The sequence below is a fragment of the Myotis brandtii genome, unplaced genomic scaffold, assembly GCF_000412655.1.
Source record: "Myotis brandtii unplaced genomic scaffold, ASM41265v1 scaffold154, whole genome shotgun sequence".
NCBI classification, from domain to species: domain Eukaryota; kingdom Metazoa; phylum Chordata; class Mammalia; order Chiroptera; family Vespertilionidae; genus Myotis; species Myotis brandtii.
Window position 1 is genome coordinate 5,117,357 of NW_005355584.1, and position 24,183 is coordinate 5,141,539.

The 24,183-nt window shown below is 38.3% G+C and overlaps 1 protein-coding gene across 3 annotated transcripts in view; it reads right to left on the reverse strand.

Moving 5' to 3' along the window:
• The window catches only part of NETO1 (neuropilin (NRP) and tolloid (TLL)-like 1), an 86,655-nt gene extending 62,478 nt beyond the window's left edge, over positions 1-24,177 (reverse strand). For all 3 annotated transcript variants that reach the window (XM_005861566.2, XM_005861565.2, XM_014535893.1), the window contains exons 1-4: positions 23,690-24,177; positions 21,674-21,727; positions 21,298-21,435; positions 13,873-14,121 (exon numbers count right to left, since the gene is read on the reverse strand). In XM_005861566.2, the coding sequence (XP_005861628.1) occupies positions 13,873-14,121; positions 21,298-21,435; positions 21,674-21,727; positions 23,690-23,717 (469 nt within the window). In that variant the 5' untranslated portion in view covers positions 23,718-24,177. The remainder of the gene's footprint in view (positions 1-13,872; positions 14,122-21,297; positions 21,436-21,673; positions 21,728-23,689) is intronic.
• Between the last annotated feature and the right edge of the window lie 6 nt (positions 24,178-24,183).

Here is a 24,183-nt window from a genome sequence, read left to right on the forward strand (position 1 = left end):
CAAAACTGGACTGAACAGTTAATACAGCAAGCACTTGGCAGACCAGAAGTCTAGAACTCAGAATGGTAAAAGGTTTTGTTTTAATTAATAGCTGGACAGTGTCCTAAAAATACAGCTAAAAGATAGGCTCACTTTACTTCCCAAATTCGTGTTCTTTCAGCCAAGGGGCTTCCATGCTTCCCAAACCTAAAGGCTTAGCTTCAGCTGGCTGCTCTAAAGCTGTGTTCATTTCAAGCTGTCTCATGGCCCTCTCACCTGTAAACACCAGCTAAAAGGAGGGGCCAAAGCACTTTGACATTCAAGGTCAAGAACATGTGATTAAGAGAAAAGACCTTGAGCTCTTTTAAAATTTAAGGAGAAGGTAAAGCTCGATTGATGCTATTTTTTCTGCTTAGTGAAATGATTAAAACATATATAGCAAACTTTCCGAGGTGGGAAGGAAGGTATTTTTATTGCACTTGCAAATTTGCTCTAAGTTTGAAATTATTTCTGAAATTAATTTTTAAAAAGTCCACAGAAACATAAAGTAATATCTATAGGTGGATACAGTATATTCAAAATGAAGATGCTGAGGGTCCACTATTACTTGAGCATTTGAAATTGTCATTCATTTTTTTAACTGGTTGACAACATACAGATTATGTGAATTAATCATTTTCTATGGCAAATGCATATTAGGTACTTTAAAATATGAATATTATTTTATAGTTTTAAAGTTGATTCATAAGATGTAAGTTATAAGCAATGATATTATCATTATTATTGTTGATTACTAATATTGATGACTAAGATGATGGTGATAATGCCAATGATGAAAGTAAAATATTGTAATTAAGATCTTAAAAATCCAGAGGAATTTTTTTTGCTTAATTATGACATAAAATGTTATAGCATTAAATTCTAGGATTACTGAAAACATCTCAAAGCTCAACAATAAAATCACAAAGGGCAGAAAAAAGCCCTCAATCAAAGAGGTAATGACTTGTTGACAGTGTAGCATAATACTAAATATATATACTTCCTGTGTTCAAATCTCAGCTTTGCTAGGGAGATGATGTTGAGCACAGCATTTAAACAGTTTGTCTATTTTTTGAAAATCCAAAATAAGATTGGCAATGATATAGCTCATGGGTGAGCTGTAACATCAAATTACAAAATGCTTGCTAAGTGCTCAGAACAATATCTGGCATGTAATAAGAACTCAATAATTCATTGTTTTTAATGAGATGACTATCTTATTATGAGACTGTAGAAAGCAGGAATCAAATACACAGGAAGCTCTGCCAGAACAGATTCTGCATCTCAATTATTTTCATATTTCAGCATGCAAGGTAGAATCTGGAACAATTGCAGGTCAAAAATCATTTATGGGGCCCTGGCTGGCTTGGCTCAGTGGATAGAGAGTTGGCCTGCAGACTGAAGGGTCCCAGGTTCGATTCCGGCCAAGGGCACATGTCAGGGTTGCGGGCTCGGTCCCCAGTGGAGGGCATGCTGGAGGCAGCCGATGAATGATTCTCTCTCATAATTGATGTTTCTATCTCTCTCTCCTTCTCCCTTCCTCTCTGAAACCAATAAAGAAATATATTTTTTTAAAAAATCATTTATGGGTGTTGAGTAAACCTATGAAATAATGAATCAAAGATTAGACTGATCTCAGGGAATATAATCTCCTGTGTGAAGTAATACCAGTATTTTGACTGTATCTTCATGTAGAAAAATTCATAATTATATTTGTGAAGTACTAATCTCATGAGAAAACTGAAAACTCGAAGAAAGTAAGTAAATATCTGTTGCTAAAAGTCACACAATAAGAATGTTTCAAAGTCAGAATTTGAATTTAGACAATCTGGCACTATGGCCAATGCTTCATCATGTTTCATGAATCTATGCATTTTCACACAAACACACACACACACACACCCGGCTTACATGAAACTATAAAAGTATGAGAAAAATAGGTTTATGCAGAGACAAAAACAAAAAACTGAAGACCTATCCAAATAGACCATAGCAATGATTAGGCATATTGCCAATATTCACTGAAGGGAACTGAGTGTCTTCCAGTATATTTTAAAGGAAAGGCCTAAATTACACTCTTTTAATCGAATGTGTATTATAAATTATGGCCTCAAATGATTAGTGATTTTTTTCGATAAAGAAATACAGGTTACATTTAACATAATTTGAAACCACTGAAAAACTTTTCTAGAACATGGGTACGTCATAGGCATAAAAGAATATTTCAGCCACAGATAATGAATGAGAAGGCCACACAGAATCACATTCTTAGAACAATTTTACCTTAGCTTAGGTTAACAGAAAGTTGAGCTTTATTGTGGACTGCTTTATAATCTAGAACAGAACATATAAATTGTTGTTAGAAGGAAAAAATTGTATCCTATTCAAGCTAGATAGTGAAAAGATCAGCACAATGAACCAAATGTCAACTATGGACATTTTATGCAGAAAATTAAATACCCTGTTTTTCATATAATTGCTACATGTCTCCTATATTAAGGGCTCACAAATAGTTCAGATGAAAAAAGTATCTGGATTTTTTTCTGGAAAATGGAAGAATGTAAGAAACAAAAACAGAGGCTGTCAGAGTCAACAGGTGCAATGTAGAGCCTGGAGATTCAGCAGCCTGGAGAAGTAGTGAGTGGCAGGTAGCAGAGGCACACTGCCTGGGAGTAATCAAGGAATGAGATACACAACCCTTGCTTCAGTGAGTGAAAGGAGCTAGGAAGGGAAGGGTGGCAGGCAGAAAACAGCAAGAATCCAAGGGGATAATGAACAGAATGGACAAAATGGAAATTACTAGTATATAAAAGGAAAAGTAGTTAAAAGTAAAATAAGTACGGTTGTATATATTTTAAATGATCTTTCTTTGGAATTGGATACAAATATTATTTCAAAATGAGGTAGTAGGAGGAAAAGGGGGGATAAATGGGGCTGGAAGGAGACTTGATTTGGGGTAGTGAACACATAATACAATATACAGATGATGTACTATAGAATTGTACCCCTGAAGCCTATGTAATTTTATTAACCAATGTCACTCCAATAAATTCAACAAAAATGATTATTAAGAGAAAGTAATATACATGTGCAAAAAAGCTAGAAGTAATGTTACCAGTTAACTAATTATCTACACCAGCAGGTCTCTCTACCAGTATGATTCATTTTAAGTCCTTGGAAACCCTCTATTTCAGACTTCACTTATCATTGCCATGACAACCCTTTGCTAGTTCATCAGCACAGCACTGACCATTCTACAAATTCTCCTCTGTCTGCCACCAGATCTCCTAAAGGAAATACACTTTCCTTTCCGAGGGCACCAGCAAGCATAATAGAGTCTGGGGATGTTTTAAGGTAGCATTGATTTCTCTCTGAATCACTCAGCGAAACTCCTTGGGGCTTTGAAGTGAAAATTTCAGAAGAAAAGTTTCCAGGGAATAGAAGTCTTCTGATTCGGGCTATGATCGATAGGGAACAAAATAGAAGTGACATATTTATGACTAATATATTCTCCTGCTGAAACAAGTCAAGTTTAAGTCTTTTGTGGGTAACTGCCCTGCTGATTGTGAAGAGTCCTGTTACATGATAATCACTCTGTGATTCTCGTGGTTGTCTAGTCAAAGTGAAGTGTCTGAAAGTATTCGGAGAGGGAAAATGCCATAAGGATGTACTGAAGCAGAATTTCAAGCAAGTCAGCATAGCTGTGGAATGGTGGGAAGCTAGCCAACTGAGCAAGCAAGAACCCACAGCAGAGCTCTTTGGAAACAAAGGCATCAGGCAAATATGCCATGAAGAGGGAGAGGCTTAAAGAATGCCAGGTTCTACAAATAGCTATTGTTGCCACAAACAAAAATACCACCACCCCATGCACATCTTTGGAAAGAATTGCAAGTTGTTATTTTGTTGTGGTTGTGGACATATTTATGCATAAAGATGATGTTCAAATAAAACCAAATTATATATATATATATAATTTACACACACACACACACACACATATCCTATATAATAAAAAATAATGACAGTTTTACTTCCTTCTTTCCAATTTGGATGCCTTTTATTTCTTCTTATCTGATCACTATGGCTAGCATTCCAGTACTATGTCAAACAGGAGTGGTGAAAGTAGGCATCACCATCTTGTTCTGGTTCTTAGGGGAAATGGTTTTAATTTTTATCCTTCGAGTATGATGTTGGCTGTAGTTTTGTCATATAAGGCTTTTTATTATGTTGAGGTATGATTCCTCTAATCCCATTTTGCTGAGAATTTTATAAAAAAATGGTGTTGGGCCCTAGCTGGTTTGGCTAAACTGAAGGGCCCTGGGTTTGATTCAGGTCAAGGGCACATACCTAGGTTGTAGGCTCAATCTCCAGACCTTGTCAGGGAGCATGCAGGAGGCCACCAATCAATGTGTTCTTTCTCATCAATGTTTCTCTCTCTGTCTCTCCCTATCCTTTCCACTCTCTCTCTAAAAAAAAAAATAAAATAAAATAAAATCAAGATTTGTTAGGATTTTATTTCTTTTTTGGAGGCTCTAGGTGAGAATCCATCTCTTGGTTTTTCTAACTTAGAGGCTGTCCACATTCCTTGGCTCCTGGGCCCCTTCCATCTTCAAAGGCAACAGTGACCATTTGAGTCTTTCTCTTGGTGCACCATTCTGACACTGACTCTTCTGCCTGCATCTTCCACATTAAAAGAGCCTTGTAATACCATTGAGCACACCTTGATCATCCAGAATAAACTCTGTAGCTTAGGGTCAGCTGATCAGCAATCTTAATTCAACCCTCAGTCTTCCTTTTCCTTTGCCATATAACACAACATATGCACAGGTTCCAGACTTTCAGATGGAGACATCTGCATGGATCACTTTTCTTCCCACCACAGTTCAACCTGGGGCCCATAGAGATTCAAGTCCTTCCAACAAGCAAAATACATTCACTCCATCTCAGGTGCCCAAAAGCCTCAACCTATTTCAGCATCAACTCAAAGTCCAAATGCCATCAGCTCACCAGTCCCACATCTCAATGTCTACAGTATCTAAATCAGGTACTGATGAGGCATTGGGTATAATACATTCTGAAGGCCAAGTTCTCTCTACCTATGAAGCTAATTCAAGAAATATCTTAGCTGTTCCCAAAACAAGATGATGGGAAGGCATAGAATACTAACATTTACAGATATTTTTGTACCAAAAAAAAGGAGAAAGTAAAAGAAAAAATAAACCTACAGATCCCAAGAAATTTTGAAATCCAGATGGAAAATTCCACTTCCAGGTACCAAAATCTGTATTTGCCTCCTATTGCTGCTGTAACAAATTACTATGAACTTAGTGGATTTAAACAATGCTGATTTTTTTAATTTTATAATTCTGATGTCAGATATCTAAAATGGGTCCCACTGGGTTAAAATCAATATGTTGGTAAGGCTGTGTTCCCCTCTGGAGGCTCTAGACGAAAACCCATTCTTTGCCTTTTCAAGTGTCTACCGGCTCCCCACATTCCTTGGCTTGTGGACTCTTCCTCCACCTTCAGAGCTAGAAATAGTCATTGGAATCTTTCTTAGATCACATACTCTGACTCTGACTTTCTGTCCCTCCTTTGCACACTGAAGGACTTTTGTGGTTACATTGGGCCGTCCCAGATAATCCAAATTGATCTCCCTATGCTAAAGTCAGCTGATTGGCATCCTTAACCCAACCTACTGTCTTAATTTCCCATTGCCATGTAACCTAATATATTCAAAATCCAGGTCATAGACATGTTTTTGTTGGTGGTGTCTACTACACCTAGTTTCTCTCTTCTTATAGTCTATGAAGTCATTGTAGGGAAGGTGGGGTCTTTTACATACTGTATTTCTGCAGTGTTAGCCTAGTATCAATAAACATTTGTTGAATAAATGTAAGCAGCAAATACACCCTCGTGGAAATTGTTATTCTGCGCATTCATATAAGAATAGTTACATAGCTATAATGGCATACAAATTCTAAAACAGGAAAACATTTTCAGTCAAGGAAATAACCGTGTGAGTAGTTTTCCTAATAATTCCTTGATTTATTTTGCACATAAATAAAATAATAATAAGCCTCAAGCTATCTGTAAATTGCTATGAAAGAAAAATGTTCTAAAAAATGAAAAGGCCAGATAATATTTTCTTAGGCAAAATATATAGGATATTTACAGTTCAAAAAGCATAGTTTGAAAAGCATACTTCTTGAATATACAATAAGTTAGACCTCAGAGTTTTCTAAAAGATTTACCAAGACAACGAATAATGACAGAAATAAACAAGTGAATGAAAAATGAAGGTAGAGCATAGGCATTATTTCCCTTTTGAACAATTTATGTGAAGAGTGGATTCTGGTCCTTTGCTATGGGGACTACTGTGTAATTGGGTGCAGAGGTGATGCTATGATTGACTGAAGCATGACCTTGGCTAGTTCATAAGACACCATGCCATTTAGTAAACAGGACTCAGTTCCGGGTGTAGATACAAATATGATTTGTTCCAAGGTTTCTGAGTGAGAGTGGGATCAGCCCTTCTCTCCCCCTCCACTGAGAGTCCTTAATGCACACGACTGTACAGCAGAGCCAGAGAGAGGGATGGTGTTGGTGACTGGAAGCGACTAACATCACAGAAAAAAGTCAGAGAGTTATGTGAAATTGTGAGGGGTCTAGGAGGAAGAAATGATTGTTTCCCTTTAAGTGTTTAGCATGGTTTCAAGTCATGAGACCATGATGCACAATTGACCATGTCAGTAATAGCAGAAATTTGAGAAGCACAGGAAATGAGTCACAGAGTTCATGAAGGCTCAGTGGGACTGCAAAGGCAGAATTTTACATTAGAGGTGGAGAGAGGGGAGATTGGTCTATGTAAATTGAGAGACATTTCAGACAACATGGAATAGGTGAATTTTTAAATTCATACACCAGTGAATGATAAAATGTAGGTGATACAGTATTATCCCTTAATTAAACTTCTTAATGTAACTGTACCAACAGTACTTGCAATATGTGATGTAATTAAAGTCATGATTTCTACCCTTTCTAGAAGGCAAATCAGCACAGTGGTTACATAACTGATGTACAGGGAGTAGCTTAACTTCTACACAGAGTTCACGAATCCAGGCTACTCGTCTTCTCTAGACCTGTGATTTCTTTATCTTTAACAAGTTGAAGGAGATGAACACCAAGGTCTCTTTCCGCTCTAAAGAAAATATGCATCTACAGTGGAAATACACCCGAGACTCTCTGTGGTCTAGTCCCAGATACACCATATTAAAAAACGTGCAGTCCAGCAATTAACCACTAAATAAATAGAAACACATCAAAACACGTCTCCACCTCTGCAGGACACAGATGAGGAAGGCATTCTTTCTGTGCAGGAAACTTCTTAAAAATCTTCCTTCCCCTTTGCTACTGCTTTCAATATTCTCTGCACAGATGGGAGCTAATCCTGGAAATTTTCTCTCCCACTCTCAGCATCTCATCTCTCCTGAACACCCACCTAGACCAACAGCATTCTCTCCTCTCTCTCTCTCTCTCTCTCTCTCTCTCTCTCTCTCTCTCTCTCTCTCTCTCTCCCTCCCTCCCTCTCCCTCCCTCTTTTTTCTTCCTGAACTCTCTATTGGATACATTAGATCAGCCAAGTCAAGGGCTGGCGGAATGAGAGTAAGGGATCGATGAAATTGCCCTCACGTGGTTCCTATTAGACGTTGATAAATTTGTCCCTCCATGACTCAATGTTTTAACTTTATTTCTTGGAAAATTTGCCTCAAGAAGACATGTGACTTTGCCTCATACATTTTCCTTTTGTCAGCCGATGCTGGAGCTGAAATTAAAATATTTTGGGTCTGTAGTGTAAATATAATAGAAGGACAACAAACTATCTGATCCAAATTTCTTCAATATTATATTTCTATATGAAAAGCAAATAAAGTCCTTCTTTTAACCTTAGCCTCTCAACCTTTTATACTTTCATCTTTAGAGCAAAATCCAAATGAAACTTCAGTTGTTGAAATACAGATGTATGCATATTTTTTCTTATTTACCAGAGCATATATCAAAACTCTGATTATCTAGACAAGAACATTTAGGAACTTTCAGCATGGTTAACACACATGAATTTACATTTTAGATCAAAAGGAAAAGTATTGCATTGAATAATTACAATTGCATCAAATCCATGGCAATATTTTACCTAAATAATAGATTTTATTTCATATGCATAGAAATCTTTTTTAAACTCTCAATTTAAAACATTGCACTGCAGTGTGTTCTCTCCATTGCTTTGAAGTCTGTCAGACGGAGTTTGAGAGGAGGCTAGGAACTGGGCAGAATGTTCCTAAAACACTTTGAGCTCCTCAGATGAAAGGTGCTATTTAAGTACAAAGTAGCATCAGAAATTAAACTAATTTAACAACTCCACTCATTTCCATGCCAAGACCTAACTCAGCCTCACTTATTGGGTGCTTTGAGGCATAATCCTTACATTAAATTTCTCCAATAAGGGTGTTATAACTTTGTTTCCTAAAACTAGTTCAGAAGACATGTCATCCAAAAAGGAAGACTCCATAAACATCAATGCTATATCTGTACATGGCAAAAAAATCTCTCTATTAGGTAGTAGAAAACAAGTTGAACAAATGATATGTGCTTCTAAAGTGATTGAAAGGGTTACTCTCCCCCTGAGTGGACAGCATCCCAGATGTTTTTCTTTAATACTGAACAAAGTCCCTGGTAATAGCCACTGGACTGAGGGTGGGTAGGAAGCTACTGCTTCATGTTTTCTCAGTAGTTTATATTTTCTATTGGGAAAAAAAATGAGGTTTGGAAGCAGCTGGCTAGAGGAGAAACTCAAAGTTGTTCTTTGAGTAAAAAAAAAAGAACTGTGGACTATGGAGAAATGATATTCGCCCATCTAAAAATTCATTTAAAATTACATACACTGACAGGCGTGGCTCAGTGGTTGAGCATCAACCTAAGAACTAGGAGGTCAGGGTTCAATTCCCAGTCAGGGCGCTTGCCCTAGTTGCAGGCTCAATCCCCAGTAGGGGGCATGCAGGAGGCAGCTGATCAATGATTATCTCTCATGGTTGATGTTTTTATCTCTTTCTCCCTTCCTCTCTGAAATTAATAAAAATCTATATTAAAAAATAAAATTATCTACTATAGTATTTTTTATCCTAAATAATTTTATTTACACAAGTAATACCAAATTTATGGTCTCTTTTTTCAAAAATTAAAGCATTATTGATCATGCAGATAAATTTTCAATCTACCTCTATCTTAGTCCCTTCAAACAAGTTAACAACAGGAAGACAAACAATGAAATAAAAAAAATGGGCACAGGACCTAAATAGACACTTCTCCTAAGTAGACATACAGATGGCTAAGAGACATATGCAAAAATGTTCAAGGTCACTCACTAATCATCAGAGAGATGCAAATTAAAATGACAATGAGGTACCACCTCACATCTGTCAGAATGGCTATCATCAACAAATCAACAAATGACAAGTGCTGGCAAGGATGTGGAGAAGAGGGAAACCTTCTACACTGCTGGTAGGAATGCAGACTGGTACAGCCACTGTGGAAAACAGTATAGGGTTTCCTCAAAAAATTAAAAATGGAACTTCCATTTGACCCAATGATCCCACTTCTAGGAATATAGCCTAAGAAACCAGAAACACCAATCAGAAAGGATATATGCACCCCTATGTTCATAGCAATGCAATTTACAACAGCTAAGTTCTGGAAACAACCCAAGTGCCCATCAGTAGATGAGTGGATGAAAAAGCTGTGGTACATTTACACCATGGAATACTATGCAGCAGTAAAAAAGAAGGATCTCTTACTCTTTGAGACAGCATGGAGGGATCTGGAGAGTATTATGCTAAGTGAAATAAGTCAGTCAAAGATAAGTATTACATGATCTCACTCATATGTGGAATCTAATGAACAAAATAAACTGATGAACAAAATAGATCCAGAGACATAGAAGCATGGGAAGAATCTCAGAAGGAAGGGGGGGGGGGAGAGTGATTAACCGGGAACTTATATGCATATATGCATAGCCCATGGACACAAACAATGGTGTGGGGAAGGTGTGGAAGGGGTGGCTGTGGGTAAAAGGGGTGGGAGGGGAGGGACATCTGCAATACTTTCAACAACAAAGATGAGAAAACAACTGTATTCTATTACTGTGAGCACTTTTATATGTTTTCTTATTTAATTACCGGTGGGTTATCAAATTTTCCAGGATGTAACTTTTAACATTTTCAGTAATCCTGAATTCATGTCTGTTCTCAGGAGTGGGAGAGTGTACTGTTGAGGAGACATCACAACACAACTCTGTCTACACAGGAAGAAGAAAGCTTTTTCCTACACGTTTACCCGGGAGCCTCCTGCCAAGGCTCTGGGCCCCTGGACCCTTCACCTTAGTCCTTTAGTTCTGCACACCCCAGGATCTACCAGCTGACTTCTGACCATCGCTCAATCTCACTATCCTTCAGTAATCCTAGGTGATTCATCACTGCACTGTGGACCCCGGTAATGACTCTATCCAAAAATCACCACAATTCCTGAAATAAATGGGGAATCATCAGAATGAGTCAGGAGATACAGGAAGAGCCCCTGGAAGAGTGTTTCCATGGCATCCTCGCTGGCTCTGCCCTTCTACCCTCCACACCCAGTTGGCTACTTCCCACTGAAGCAATCCAGGAGCCAGAGATGGAAGGATATTGTGTGTTTTTTAAGTTGAGTAGAGAAGAAAGTCAAAGAGACTTTCTTTGACTTTATTAAGATATTAAGAATCAGAAACAACTTTTGCGATGAGGGCTGATACAAATTAGTGTCCCTGGATAGGCAAGATAAACACTGAAGACTGGACAGGGGAACCAACACATGCAGAGTGAGACACAAAGCACCATTGACAAAAATGACACCCATTATGGAGACAAATCAAGCATTGTGGCTGGATGCTACTAAATAAGTGTGTCATCTAAGCCTCAATTGGATTCCACATGCACCATCAACCTTCTGATTATAATGTGTATACCCATGTATGTTTGCTCATAAGGAAAACTGAGCCTTGTGATTCTGAGAATTCTTAATGTTTATAGGTGTGTACATGTATGTGTATGTGTATATGTGAATATATGTATAAGCATATAGTCAGTCTCATTAGCTTGGTTAATGTGATTCATCCCTGTGGTGGGAGTATTCTCAGTGTGCTGACATCATGAGACTATAAGGTTAGGGTCCAGATTGAGACTGTAGTAAATTCATAAAATTAATAAAACCACCTGGCATTCCCACAGCTATTTCTGCTTTGACATATTTTATGACTGCCATCGGAAATAACTATAACCCCCACAGGGAGGCCTAGACCCAATTAAACAAACTTAAGAAAGAGTGACATCATATAAATATTAGTTTTGCATATCAGGGGACACTTGTTATCTTAATAATCTGTACCAAAACTCCTTTGCTTTTAAAGAACATGCGATCAAATTAATGAAATGAATAACTACAATGGTTGAGATCTTATAGGAAGTGAATAAATTCATCAATACATATTGGTTGACAAGCAATTTGTCTTCAAACTAATCCTATGAGGTGGTTGATATTACCCTGACTTTAAAAATAAAAACATTGAGGCATAGAATGTTAAGGATTAGGTGCAAAGTTTATAGCAAACAAGAAACCAAAGAGGCAGGACAGGAAGCCAGAACTGGTTCCAAGCCTCACAGCCAGGCTTGTGTCAGGTCTCCAGGTGACCAACACACAGCCCCTCCCCTCCAGTGTGCGGGGCCACTCGGGTGCCCCAGTGATGTCATCCATGCCTTATACATTCATGAAGTTGACTTTAGGATCTCCCCTGTCAGTTTCCCCAATCCCTACTTCAAGCCTACCACCAAGAGAAAATTAAGCCAGATTAAACCAAACCTGCCTGACTCCCTATTCCCTAAATGCTGTCTCAATTATCATCCATCCCTGGCCCCTCCCTGTTTCATTAACTAATTGGCTTCCTCAATACTGCCTCTTTATGGAATGCACTGCGGATTATTGTGCCATAAGGCAATGGCCTGGGCCTGTAGACCATCAACTTCCACAGCCATGGGGGTTTTACAAACCTCTTCCTGACAGTCCCCCTCTTGTCTCATATGCCCAGTGTCTGCTTCCGTATATGAGAGTGAAAATCAAGCCTAGGCCAATCATTAATGTTTCCTTAATTTCACGAATCCATTCGTCATGTTCCCTCCTGATTCAGTTGTTCCTGGTAATGAAATTTCCTTCTCTAGGTGAAGTGAGGCACCTCTAAAGTAACAAGGAGTGAAGAGCAATACCCTGGGATCCACGTGGCTGCTCTCAACCTAGGGAGGTGGCTGAGCTGCACCCTTCATGGGCGTCTCCAGGAGAGCCAGAAAGGTAGGCTGCATTGCTTATGTTGATAGACTATGTGAATTGAGCCTCCCTTCTTTGTGAAACCACAATTTTAAATCCTTGACATTATTCCCAGGACCACCGATTCCAGGGCTAAAATATAACTGGTAAAAGCCACCATACCATACACAGCTATCTTTAGGCTCTGGTTACACTCAAAATGATCAGTTAAGGAAATATATAATTCCATTTACAACTCTAGCACGAATAAAATCATCTGAATCTCTGGACCTTTTTGGAATACATCAAAATAATTTGAGTGCCACATATAAAATAGCCATGATTTCTGTAAACGATATAATATTAGCAAAACATAATTAAAGCCACAATCTCCTAGTGATCTTATGAAAATACTCCTAATGTTTAAGGTAAATATACATGGTACAGGTAATATCTGACTTATTTAACATAAATTATACTATCATAGTGAAAGTCATCATTAATTTTATATTATTTTTAAAATTGTAGTGCTTGAACTGAGCATCCAAGCCCTGCTCTGATGTAATATAGAACAGAATCTGCAACAAAGTTTACATATATTCTAATTTCATCTATTGTCTGTTATAACCTAGGTAAAATAATATGTATTAACTGAAAAAATAATGCAATTATATGTAAATAATGTGCTTCATGTAATTTGACCTATTTTTCCATTAAAAGAAATACCTTCTGTTCATCAAATCTCAAGTTGCTTTAGCCTGATGTTCTTGAAGTTTAAAAATGTGATTACCAGTTTTCTCTTGTACTAAATGATAACTCATCATAAAGTGAGCCAGTCAACATCACAGAGTCTTTTTAACATTAGCAGGTTAAAAGGAGAATTGACATAAAATTCACAATTACATAATTACAGATAATGACTGCCAGGCCTTGCAAATGAACATTTGGCTGCCCTGGGTCTCAGTTTTCCTTTCATCCCAACACTTAGGGATTTGCATTTCTATAAAGAGATTAGACTGCTTTATACTAAGATCAATTTGCTTTAAAAATTATAGTTTTCAGAACAAATGAATTTTTATTCAAATTCTCCAGTGATCGTTTTGATGGATACATTTTACAATACTACAATTGCCTTTTCGAGTTTATTGGGATTTAATGTGTAATTAGTTTCCTTATTACAGATTGTCTCTGAAATTACACATTTCAGCATAATGGAAGTCCATTTAATAAAATGTTGCTGATGACCATCCAGACCCCTGAATCACACTGCACTTTACTTCTGATGTAGGCTTAAGGAAAACTTATTTTCCTTTCAGAATTTATAAAATGAAAAGAGAGAACATTATAGGTTTGATTTTAAATAGAACTGCAAAATTTCTTGAAAAATTATAGAGTTATCTTACAAAAGTTCTTGTACTAGGAAGATATTTAACTAAGAAAGAAAAAGATATAAGGAAAAAAGATTTTACTTACCAGGTGTGAAATTGTATCGAGCTGAAAATCCCATAGATTCCAGCTCGCCATCAGCAAAAAATTTAATCCACAGAAATCTTCCACTGGATTTTATTGTAGGTGGATTTTGTTTTCCACAAAAACGTCCAATTATTGGAGAAAACCCAAAAGGTCCATCTCGAACTTCAATATGATCAAATTTGCACTCCCAAGATGGTTCAATAGAGTACTTTTCATCGAAATAAAGTTCAATGCACTGTCTTGGGGCCGCTGAAAAATAGAAAAATTATATCTAGAAGGCCCTTCTGAAACCTTTAATTTGATTTTTCTGACTCTACTTCAGATTTTGTCTGCACATCTATCAAACTTTGAGCATGAGACACGTGGAAAGACAAAGCCAGCATGCTATCCTTAGCTTTGAAAGTAATATTTCCATAAAGAAGTCTAAGAGATTATCCTTAGACATCACAAAAAATATTATACTGATATCGAATGACCATTTTGATGTCCAACACAGAAGTCAAAAATATCACAGTATTTTTGTGAAAGGCTGCTAACTCAGATTTAGAAAGAACGATTTTTGTCACGTTTTTTGTATTTTCTGCACTACCCAGTTTTAAGGTCAGATGCCACTTGAGAGTGGTGTGGCACAGAGTTATACAGCCATTCAAATAGTCCCAATCGGATGGCCCTGATAATATCAACGCGAGTGTACAAGGCAATGAAGAACAATCTTTCTTTGAATACAAATCTTACCTTATCACTCTCAGGTTCAAACTTACTCAGTAACCTTCTTAACATTTCCAGTAAACTGATCAAAACAAGACATAGGATCCTTAAGGTTACTCTCCAGCCCACACTTCTAGTGTCTCCTTACTTTGTGTGCAACCCAAGCTCAGTTCTCTTCAGCCGAGCCTTTTTTTTTTTTGAGATAACACACTCTTTGGGCTTTAATGTATTTTCCCACTTTCTTGAGTATTTAAATACTTCCAATTTGTTAAGTCCCGTTTATACAGGCAAATCTCGTTTAAAGGAAATCTCTCTAAACCTACTCACTAAAGACAAGACCATATCTATTGACCTTTTTTCAGCACTCCGCACAGTGCTTGTCAGTGAGGACTTCTCAAAAAAAAAATCTTTGTTGGTGATTTGTACATGAGCTTCTAATCTTCATAAATGTGTTTACAGCTCTAAGGCATAGTGAACAGACTTCTAGGGCAGCTCTAGAAACCTCCGAGTGGGTGCATTTACTAGTTCCCTTTTATTCTTCCCTTGTGACGTCCACACAATTCCAAATGCAGGCATTCTCGACTGATACTCAGCCAAGATACCCCAGAAGAGCCAGAACAGTTGTTGAAATAGCCACACACATCTTTCTTAGTTTGTAAACAGCTGTTGACTGGAGTCCTCTGAGTGCTTCTGACCCTCTTCAGGGACCAAGCCCCTCCAGACACTCGAAAGTTAACTCCTGGCTCAGCCAGGCCTGCTTCTCATGTGACCAGAAATCATTCTGAATGACTGCTGTTCACACCACACTGGTTCTTAGATATGTATTGAATATCACCCTTGATGGCTTAAAAATTAAAGCTTTGCATGCATGGATGTAAAAAATTTATGTAGACTTGAGATACATGATGAATTGAAAATTAGAGACTTATAAAATAAAAACGTAATCTTGATGCTTTCCAAAGATAAAATTGAAGCTTAATTGGATAAAGGTCAATGCATGTTAAAAGACTATTTTATGGATGATTTTTAATCTCTAAAATTGTTTCTGAGTCTTTGGACATTTACAAGTAAAATCAAGAATAGTTCTTTCTACCACTAATGTGTATCACATAGGTCAACAAATATCGTATCTACCATAACAGATTTGAGGAAATATCAATGCTTTTTTTAAATCTGCAAATTGGAAAATATTATAAGGAATTACCTGGAAAACCACATTTCCCCCCCCTGAAGTCTAATAACAAAAAAGCAAATGCTTAAGAAATGACCTATTCATGTAGTAGCATCAAAGTGCCAATAGAACGTATCTGTTTATCTCTTCCTTGATAATCCAGTATCAGTTTTATGAGGAAACAAACTGTCAGAATAAAGGATATTTCTTTTAGAAATAAATAACATATGCTTAGGGAAAGGGAAAGCTAATTTAGCTAAAATTCTTATCAATCAACATAAATCCATGTATTGTCCCTATTGGGAAATACTGTTCATCTAACATGAATGCATTTATTTGTACCTTCATCTTCATTGTTGCTTAATTTCTGTCCAAAATGGATGAATCAACCTCTCAATGTTCCTTCAGGAAACATGCTATCATGCAGCATTGGGTAGACCACATCATATATGGACAACTCATTTTCTTTGGTCCAGAATGTTGAAGTTAACTACACACACACACATCTGAAATTCCACTAATTAAATTTTAGAAAGTAGTAACATAACTTTAAAAAAATAAGTGTGTCATATAGTTTTGTGGCAGATGAAAATTTTAATAATTATAGTGCATGTAAACTATGTGGAACTCTCTAGATCCAACTCCATAAACTTTCATTTCCATTTTCTTTCCTGTCAAATCTCTCAAGTCACAGCTGTCTTTCACAGTCAAACTCTCTATAAGCCATTTTTGATCTGAAATAGCTTCCTTTTCAAGAGGTCTTAACCTCTTTGGACATGTTGAGAACTATGATAAATACTACACATTTATATAGACTATTGCCTCCAATTTGAGGGAGTTTTAGGACCTCCTGAAATCCATAAAAAGGACCTTTCCTTCCGTGATTGAGACTCCACCTGCATTGATTACAACTTATCTTTTTTAAAAATATTTTTTATTGATTTCAGAGAGGAAGGAAGAGGGAGAGAGAGATAGAAATAGAGACATCAATGATGAGAGAGAATCATTGATTTGCTGCCTCCCGAACACCCCACACTGGGGATCGAGCCTGCAACCCAGGCTGGTGCTCAGATTTGGAATCAAACCATGACCTCCTGGTTCATAGGTCAACACTCAACCACTGAGCCAAGCCAGCTGGGCACAACTTATCTTCTACCATTTGCAACAGCATGGATAGAACTGGAGAGCATTATGCTAAGTGAAATAAGCCAGTCAGAGAAAGATAAATATCACATGATCTCACTCATTTGTGGAATATAATGAACAAAGTAAACGGATGAACAAAAACAGATCCAGAGACAGAGAAGCATCTATCAGACCGTTAAACCTCAGAGGGAAGGTAGGGGAGTGTGGGGGGAAGGAGGAGAGATCAGCCAAAGGACTTGTATGCATGCATATAAGACTAACCAATGGACACAGACAAAAAATCAAATCTCTCAAGTCACAGCTGTCTTTCACAGTCAAACTCTCTATAAGCCATTTTTGATCTGAAATAGCTTCCTTTTCAAGAGGTCTTAACCTCTTTGGACATGTTGAGAACTATGATAAATACTACACATTTATATAGACTATTGCCTCCAATTTGAGGGAGTTTTAGGACCTCCTGAAATCCATAAAAAGGACCTTTCCTTCCGTGATTGAGACTCCACCTGCATTGATTACAACTTATCTTTTTTAAAAATATTTTTTATTGATTTCAGAGAGGAAGGAAGAGGGAGAGAGAGATAGAAATAGAGACATCAATGATGAGAGAGAATCATTGATTTGCTGCCTCCCGAACACCCCACACTGGGGATCGAGCCTGCAACCCAGGCTGGTGCTCAGATTTGGAATCAAACCATGACCTCCTGGTTCAACACTCAACCACTGAGCCAAGCCAGCTGGGCACAACTTATCTTCTACCATTTGCAACAGCATGGATAGAACTGGAGAGCATTATGCTAAGTGAAATAAGCCAGTCAGAGAAAGATAAATATCACATGATCTCACTCCTTTGTGGAATATAATGAACAAAGGAAACAGATGAACAAAAACAGATCCAGAGACAGAGAAGCATCTATCAGACCCTTAAACCTCAGAGGGAAGGTAGGGGAGTGTGGGGGGAAGGAGGAGAGATCAGCCAAAGGACTTGTATGCATGCATATAAGACTAACCAATGGACACAGACACCAGGGGGGTGAGGGCATGAGTTGGGTGGGGGAGAAAGGGGGGGGTGGTAAGGACACATATGTAATACCTTAATCAATAAAGAAAAATAAAATAAAATAAAGAAACTTGACCAATTCTTTATCCCTCTTTGTCTTGTATTTTTAATTTACCTTTTCCTACAGAACAGGCAATCCTTTACAGAATTACCAGTAAAGATGACAATTTCCCCCATTAAAAGAAGAGAAGACAAAGGAAAAAAGAAACTTAATTTCCATGGTGGGGACATCAATACCCCCAAGGCTCCATTCACTGGGAGCTGGCTCCACCCCCCACTGTGTCCGTGAGAATACACACCCTGCAATGACTAACAGATTCTAAATTACCTCACACAGTAGGAGCATTTGCTTTGAACTGATTTTTTTTTCCTGTGATATAGCAGCTGGTTTTTTGGCTGTTCCCTGTTTCTTGAAACTTAGTCCACTCAGCTGCTGTGACCTTATACCTGAATTCCAGCCCATCCCTCTGACTTCTCTTTCTCTTTATTCTGCCCATCTCTTACACATTGTTCCATGAAATTCTATGTCTTCTTTCCTCTCTCTGGAGACCAGTGCTCTGAGTGCCACTGTCATCCCAACAGAGAGCTATTGTAATATAATGATGCCTGCAGCTTTATCTAAAACCAATTAAATCAAAACTTCTGGGACAGACCAAGGCATCTATATTTTTTTAAAGAGTTGAAAAACAGTGTTCCAAGTACTCTCTTGATGATTTTATTCAGTATCTTCAGCAGCAATCTCTATATCCTCAACAATTTCTATATTCATGACCTATAAATACATATTTTCAGCCCAGAACCCTCCACTCAGTTAAAGATCCATATATCCAATCTCTTATGAGACATCTTCATAAACACCAAAATTGACGACATTATTTTTCCTTTAAACACACTCTCTCTCTACCTATAGTCCTTGTCTGGTGCAACAATTACATCTAAGAAGTCACCAAGTCAAAAACTTGAGGATGGTCCCGGGGTTGCCTATTCTCTCATTCCCATAGCCAGTCATTCATGGTTCAGTTTCCTAAATACACTCATTCCTTCCTTTGGTCCATCACCATCGTCACTTCTGTAGTTCAGGCTTTTACTATGATTCATGTTTACTTGTTCTTTCACAATGAGTTTCAAGTTAACATTCTTTTCCTTTAGTCATCTCATCAAAATCTCATCTTTTTAATTCTCTAAATTATTTCAGCAGTACCTCCATTGTCTATAATTCAAACTTTGGGAAACTTGGGGAATCCCAAGTTCTCCTGTATCTGAGACAGCTTCCTTGCTGGTTCCTGTCCTCACCCACTGCAGAAGCCGATGACACTACATGTGGGTCCTGAGCACACCTTACCTCAGCTTCATTCCATAGAGAGAATGATCATTTCCTACATGTTCTTCAAAAAGGAGCCTGAAGATCTCCTCCTCCCTGTAGCCTTCTCTTCCTTCCCTATTCCACACACTGTGCTAGTTGGGAACTTTCCTGAAAGTAGCATAGTTCCTAGTCCAGTGATGGCGAACCTTTTGAGCTTGGCGTGTCAGCATTTTGAAAAACCCTAACTTAACTCTGGTGCCGTGTCACATATAGAAATTTTTTGATATTTGCAACCATAGTAAAACAAAGACTTATATTTTTTATATTTATTTTATATATTTAAATGCCACTTAACAAAGAAAAATCAACCAAAAAAATGAGTTCGCGTGTCAGAGGTGACATAGGTTCGCCATCACTGCCCTAGACCATATAATAACTTCCACAAGTCAAGGGTCATGCCTGTGTTGTTTGGCACCCTCTAAACTGTACCTAGAAGAATGGTTGTTTCTTGGTAGTTGTTGCAGGAAATATTTGTTAAATAAATGTATGAATAAAAATGACTAGTATGAAGTATTTCAAAAAGGCTATAGAAATATGACTAATAGTAACAGGAGATTCTTATTACCAACTTTAAGATTTGTCCTTCCTGTCACTATGAATGAATGCAAATATGCGCATGATATTAAAATCAAATGTTAGCAATGCTTTTTAATTCTAAATAATGATAAACATGAAAGCCCATTAACATGCAAGGATTTGCTTCTGAATTAATTATTTAAATGAGAAAACTAGTTAATTTTATTATTTTTAATAATTTGAAAGTTAAAATATTGTTGCTTCAAAACACAAATTACATGAATTTAAACCTCAGTTTACTTATCTGTAAAATAGGCACAACCAACATACCTACTTCCTAGAACTAAATGCTTTAATCTATTATGTGATTTTAAAGTTCCTAACATATATCTACATAATAGATATGTGACATTAACTTAATAAAAAGAACTAATTTTAACCCAGAATTTCCATATTTCAACCTCCTTTTCTATTAACCACAGGAGAAAGAAACCATGCCAGAACTCAGTGTTCTCTGCTTATTCTTTCTCCTTCTAATAGAGAGGTGCATCTCTGCTAAAAGTTCAACCTCAAGTACAAGAAGAGAGAAAAGATCTTGGCCCAAAAATTACAGAAAGAAAAAGACTCATTTCTAAAGTGAAATCAGTTAAATATAAAGACTTTTTCTTTAAAAGATAAATCAAATAAATGTGTCCCTTGTTTACTGGTATAAGTAAATACTGAGCATACATATATTTTCATTAAACTCTGTTGTCTCTCTGTCTGTGTCGGGTTGGGAAAGAGGTTGCTGGTTTTAGGTTATTACTTACTAACACATATTAAAACCAATCACTAGATAAAATGTTCATCTATATTTCTAAAAATTATACTTAATATGAAGATATCTACTCGGGTTATGGTAATAAAATGTTCAAAGAGAATTAAATATCTTTTTCAGCACTATTTATGTTTCCAGCTGGGAAAAAAAATGATGAAAGGAGGCATCACAACTTGGAATCTTGACTTTGGTGTTAAAGTATGATAATGTTGCCTGTTAGTACAAACTAAGGCAACTGCTGTTCAGACTAATGTTTGGAAATGTGATTAGAGATTTATTTCTGACATTCATGTATTTTGTGTGTTTCATATTAGATAAGAGAAAAATAACACATGTACAGGTTTTTGTCATACTTGTTAAACTAGTAAAATACTAGTTTCCCGAATTGTGATACATTAGGTAATATTAGGCCAACTTTGCATTCATTCTATTAATTTAGAATTCCAAATCAATTAAATCAAATGCCAAATAAGTTGTTGATGTTTGTGATTCTGAGAATTTACTTGTTCTTAACCCATTACTACCGATTTTAATAATTAGCTTAATTCCAGATTTTAGTTATTGATCAACTGAGAGATATTCATGTGCAGGGGCTCCAAAGCCAATTTCTGTAATGTGTCCATGCACACTGTCCATATGCTCCTCACCTTCTATGATGTAGATGCATTCTCGGTCAGGGGGGTACTTGCTGGGGTAGTTGGGAGAGGTAAAGACACCTCCGTCCGCATGTTTTGTCCAAGTTCCACACTGCACTGACTTCTGTGTTTCTGAGGTGGCTTGCTTCTCTGTAAAAAAAATTTTTTTAAAAGCGCCATCATCCAAATTTCTATAGAGCTAAAAATAGAAAACACATTCTTATAATATCCATTAGTAAATTAATTTCTAAATGTGGTCTTAGTGAAAACCAATCAATTACAAACACTAACAAATGGTCATATATCCTGGAATATTAAGAATATGGGGGAGATGGGGAAATGTAAATAAATACAGGCCTCTCACCCACAGTTTTCTAAAGAAACGTACCTGTTCCTTTTTTGGTTGCCCCAGACAAATGGAGGATGATTAAACTTGCTACAACTGAAACAGAAAAGGAAAATTAGAAAGAGATAATATTAATATACACCAAAATGATCGAGATCTGTACCAACACAACATAATTTAACAATAAAATATCAAATCAGATTAATTTTATTATTGTTAACTATTCCAAGTTGACTCAGAACTTGCACACACTGATTCAAATTGCACAAATCAGGAAAAGTTAGGAATCCCTTCAGGAAGTAAATGCCAGTTAAGAATGGATGAGACCCAAGCCCCTCAGGCAAATGCCTGCTCCAACACTCAGAGGCAGTATTATTAATAACCTACTAATGTCCCATTCCAGTAGGATATCAGTCCCACACTGCTTCTAAGCTGTGCTTCATGAGGGGCTGTGGTAGGACCTCTACAGGGAGAGAGCTTGGCAGCAGGTGAAAGGGTGAGAAGCAATCGGACCCCAGGACTGATGCTAACACTGCCAATGCTATTGTGTTTTAGAAATAAACACCTTCCTATGGTGGAAGGGGGAGGGGAACAGAGAAAAAGAAATTACGGTGGATTGGAAGCATTAAGCAGGACTATAAAAACGTTCCTTATAAAAAGGTGCTGTACTACCAGGTAAGCCCATCCTCAGCATTCTCTAAGCTATCAAATTCATCTCTTCTAACCATAACTTTGTTTTAATATTCAGGATTTTCCAGAGATAGATGATTAATTTCACAAAGGTGATTACTTATAAGCATGTTGTTGAGTCAGCTTTTCAGTCTCAAAGAGACTCTGATCTGTCACTTAACAAAGACCCTTATAACCTGAACTTTCTGTTCACTTCTATCATTCTTGATTCACTCACCATTTCAACAAAACCTAAAACTAGAAATGTGTTAAACTAATCTAGTCTTCATCATTCCCGATTTTTTCCTCTCCTACTTTATTTTCATTTTGCTGCTCAATTATCTACAAGCTCTAAGTTCCATTAGGGGTGCACCTCCCTAATGTTTCCACCTAACACGAGTTTGGGAAAGGGAGGATAGAATTCACAATGATTTCCTACGCCTAACTCACTACAGGAGCTTATAAATCGTATGCTTAAAGATTTCTCCAAGAAAAAAGTGTCTGGGCCTTGATTTTAGTATTTGAGAATCGCATCAATTATATGACTGTACTGTAGCCGGCTCATCGATTCTAAAACATTAGTTGTTGTTATCGTGTGTGTTGAAATAGAACAAACCTTATTTTAACTTGCCAGGGTCTGTACACACACAAGCACACGGGTACACAGCCATCAGTATCAGGACATACGTTTGGTGTTCTGTTTATTCTGTTTCTCCTGTTTTGATGGAGTCACATTGTGGAACAGGTACTATTAGTAACATAGCAGCCAAACCGGCCTTTCAACTGCGTGGCCTGGGATTAACTCTCTAATCCTTGCTTCATAATGTGAAATTTCCAGCACACGTTTCTTATCTTCCTATTCACTTGATGACTTTTGCTGCTATTTTCCTCCAATTTCTCTCCTATCATTGCGCGCAGATCACACACTCCTAAAACCACACACTCCTAAAACCCCACTAGCGGTCCACCGGCCAGAGTTGAGGGTCCTCTGCCCTCCACTCCAGTGCTGCGTTCAGATGTGCCCTAAACTATGTACTGGGGGAATGTGGGCCCCCGGAGCTCCTGAAGCCCCGGAAGGAGGAATGTTCCCTCCCATCCCGCAAACTGTCTGCTCCTGCGCCTTCCCTGGGGCCCACTCCCCAGCCGCTGCCGCACGTGCGCATCCCCAAACTACTAGCCATCCGCACCCCCGGATGATCCTGCGCACAGAAAGGCTGCTCTCCCTGGCGGATGCTGATCGCCGGCTACCACTGATTGCGCTGCCCCCACGCCCCGTGGTATTCTGCTGCAATACAGAAAGTTTACACCTGCCCCACACTCGCGGGGACTGCGGGTTCTCGGGAGCAGCGGCCACCGGGGAGGGACCCGCGCGGCGGGAGCGGTACTCACTGTGAAGCACACTGCGTCCATAGATCATGTCTGTTCGTTACACCAGAGGCTCCGAGCTCCACTAATTCCATTTAGAGACGGGAAGACGTCCAGTGGTGGGGAGAGGACAGAGTCGAGAGATGTGAAATATGCAAAGCCAGGACCCAGTGAAGGGGGGGCGAGAGAGGGGCAGGACGAGAGCCGAGCCCACACAGCAGAAAATCCGGATCCGTGCGTCCTCCGCCCTGGCTCGCTCTCGCCGTCACCGCTGCGAAGCCAGCATCCCCACCATGACGCTGGCATCACACCCGGGCGCCACTCGCCACCATCCGCGCCGCCGGCGGCAGCGCCCTCCTCCGGGGCAGCCTCGCCCGCCGGGAGGACGACCGGCAGCCCTCCTCTGTCCAGCCCTTGGGGATCTTCCGCTGAGGCATTGGAGGCAGGAGGAAAGGGTCTGTCATCCGCTCGCCGGCTGCGCACCAGCTCTGTGATCTTGCGGGAGGAGAGAGTGGTGG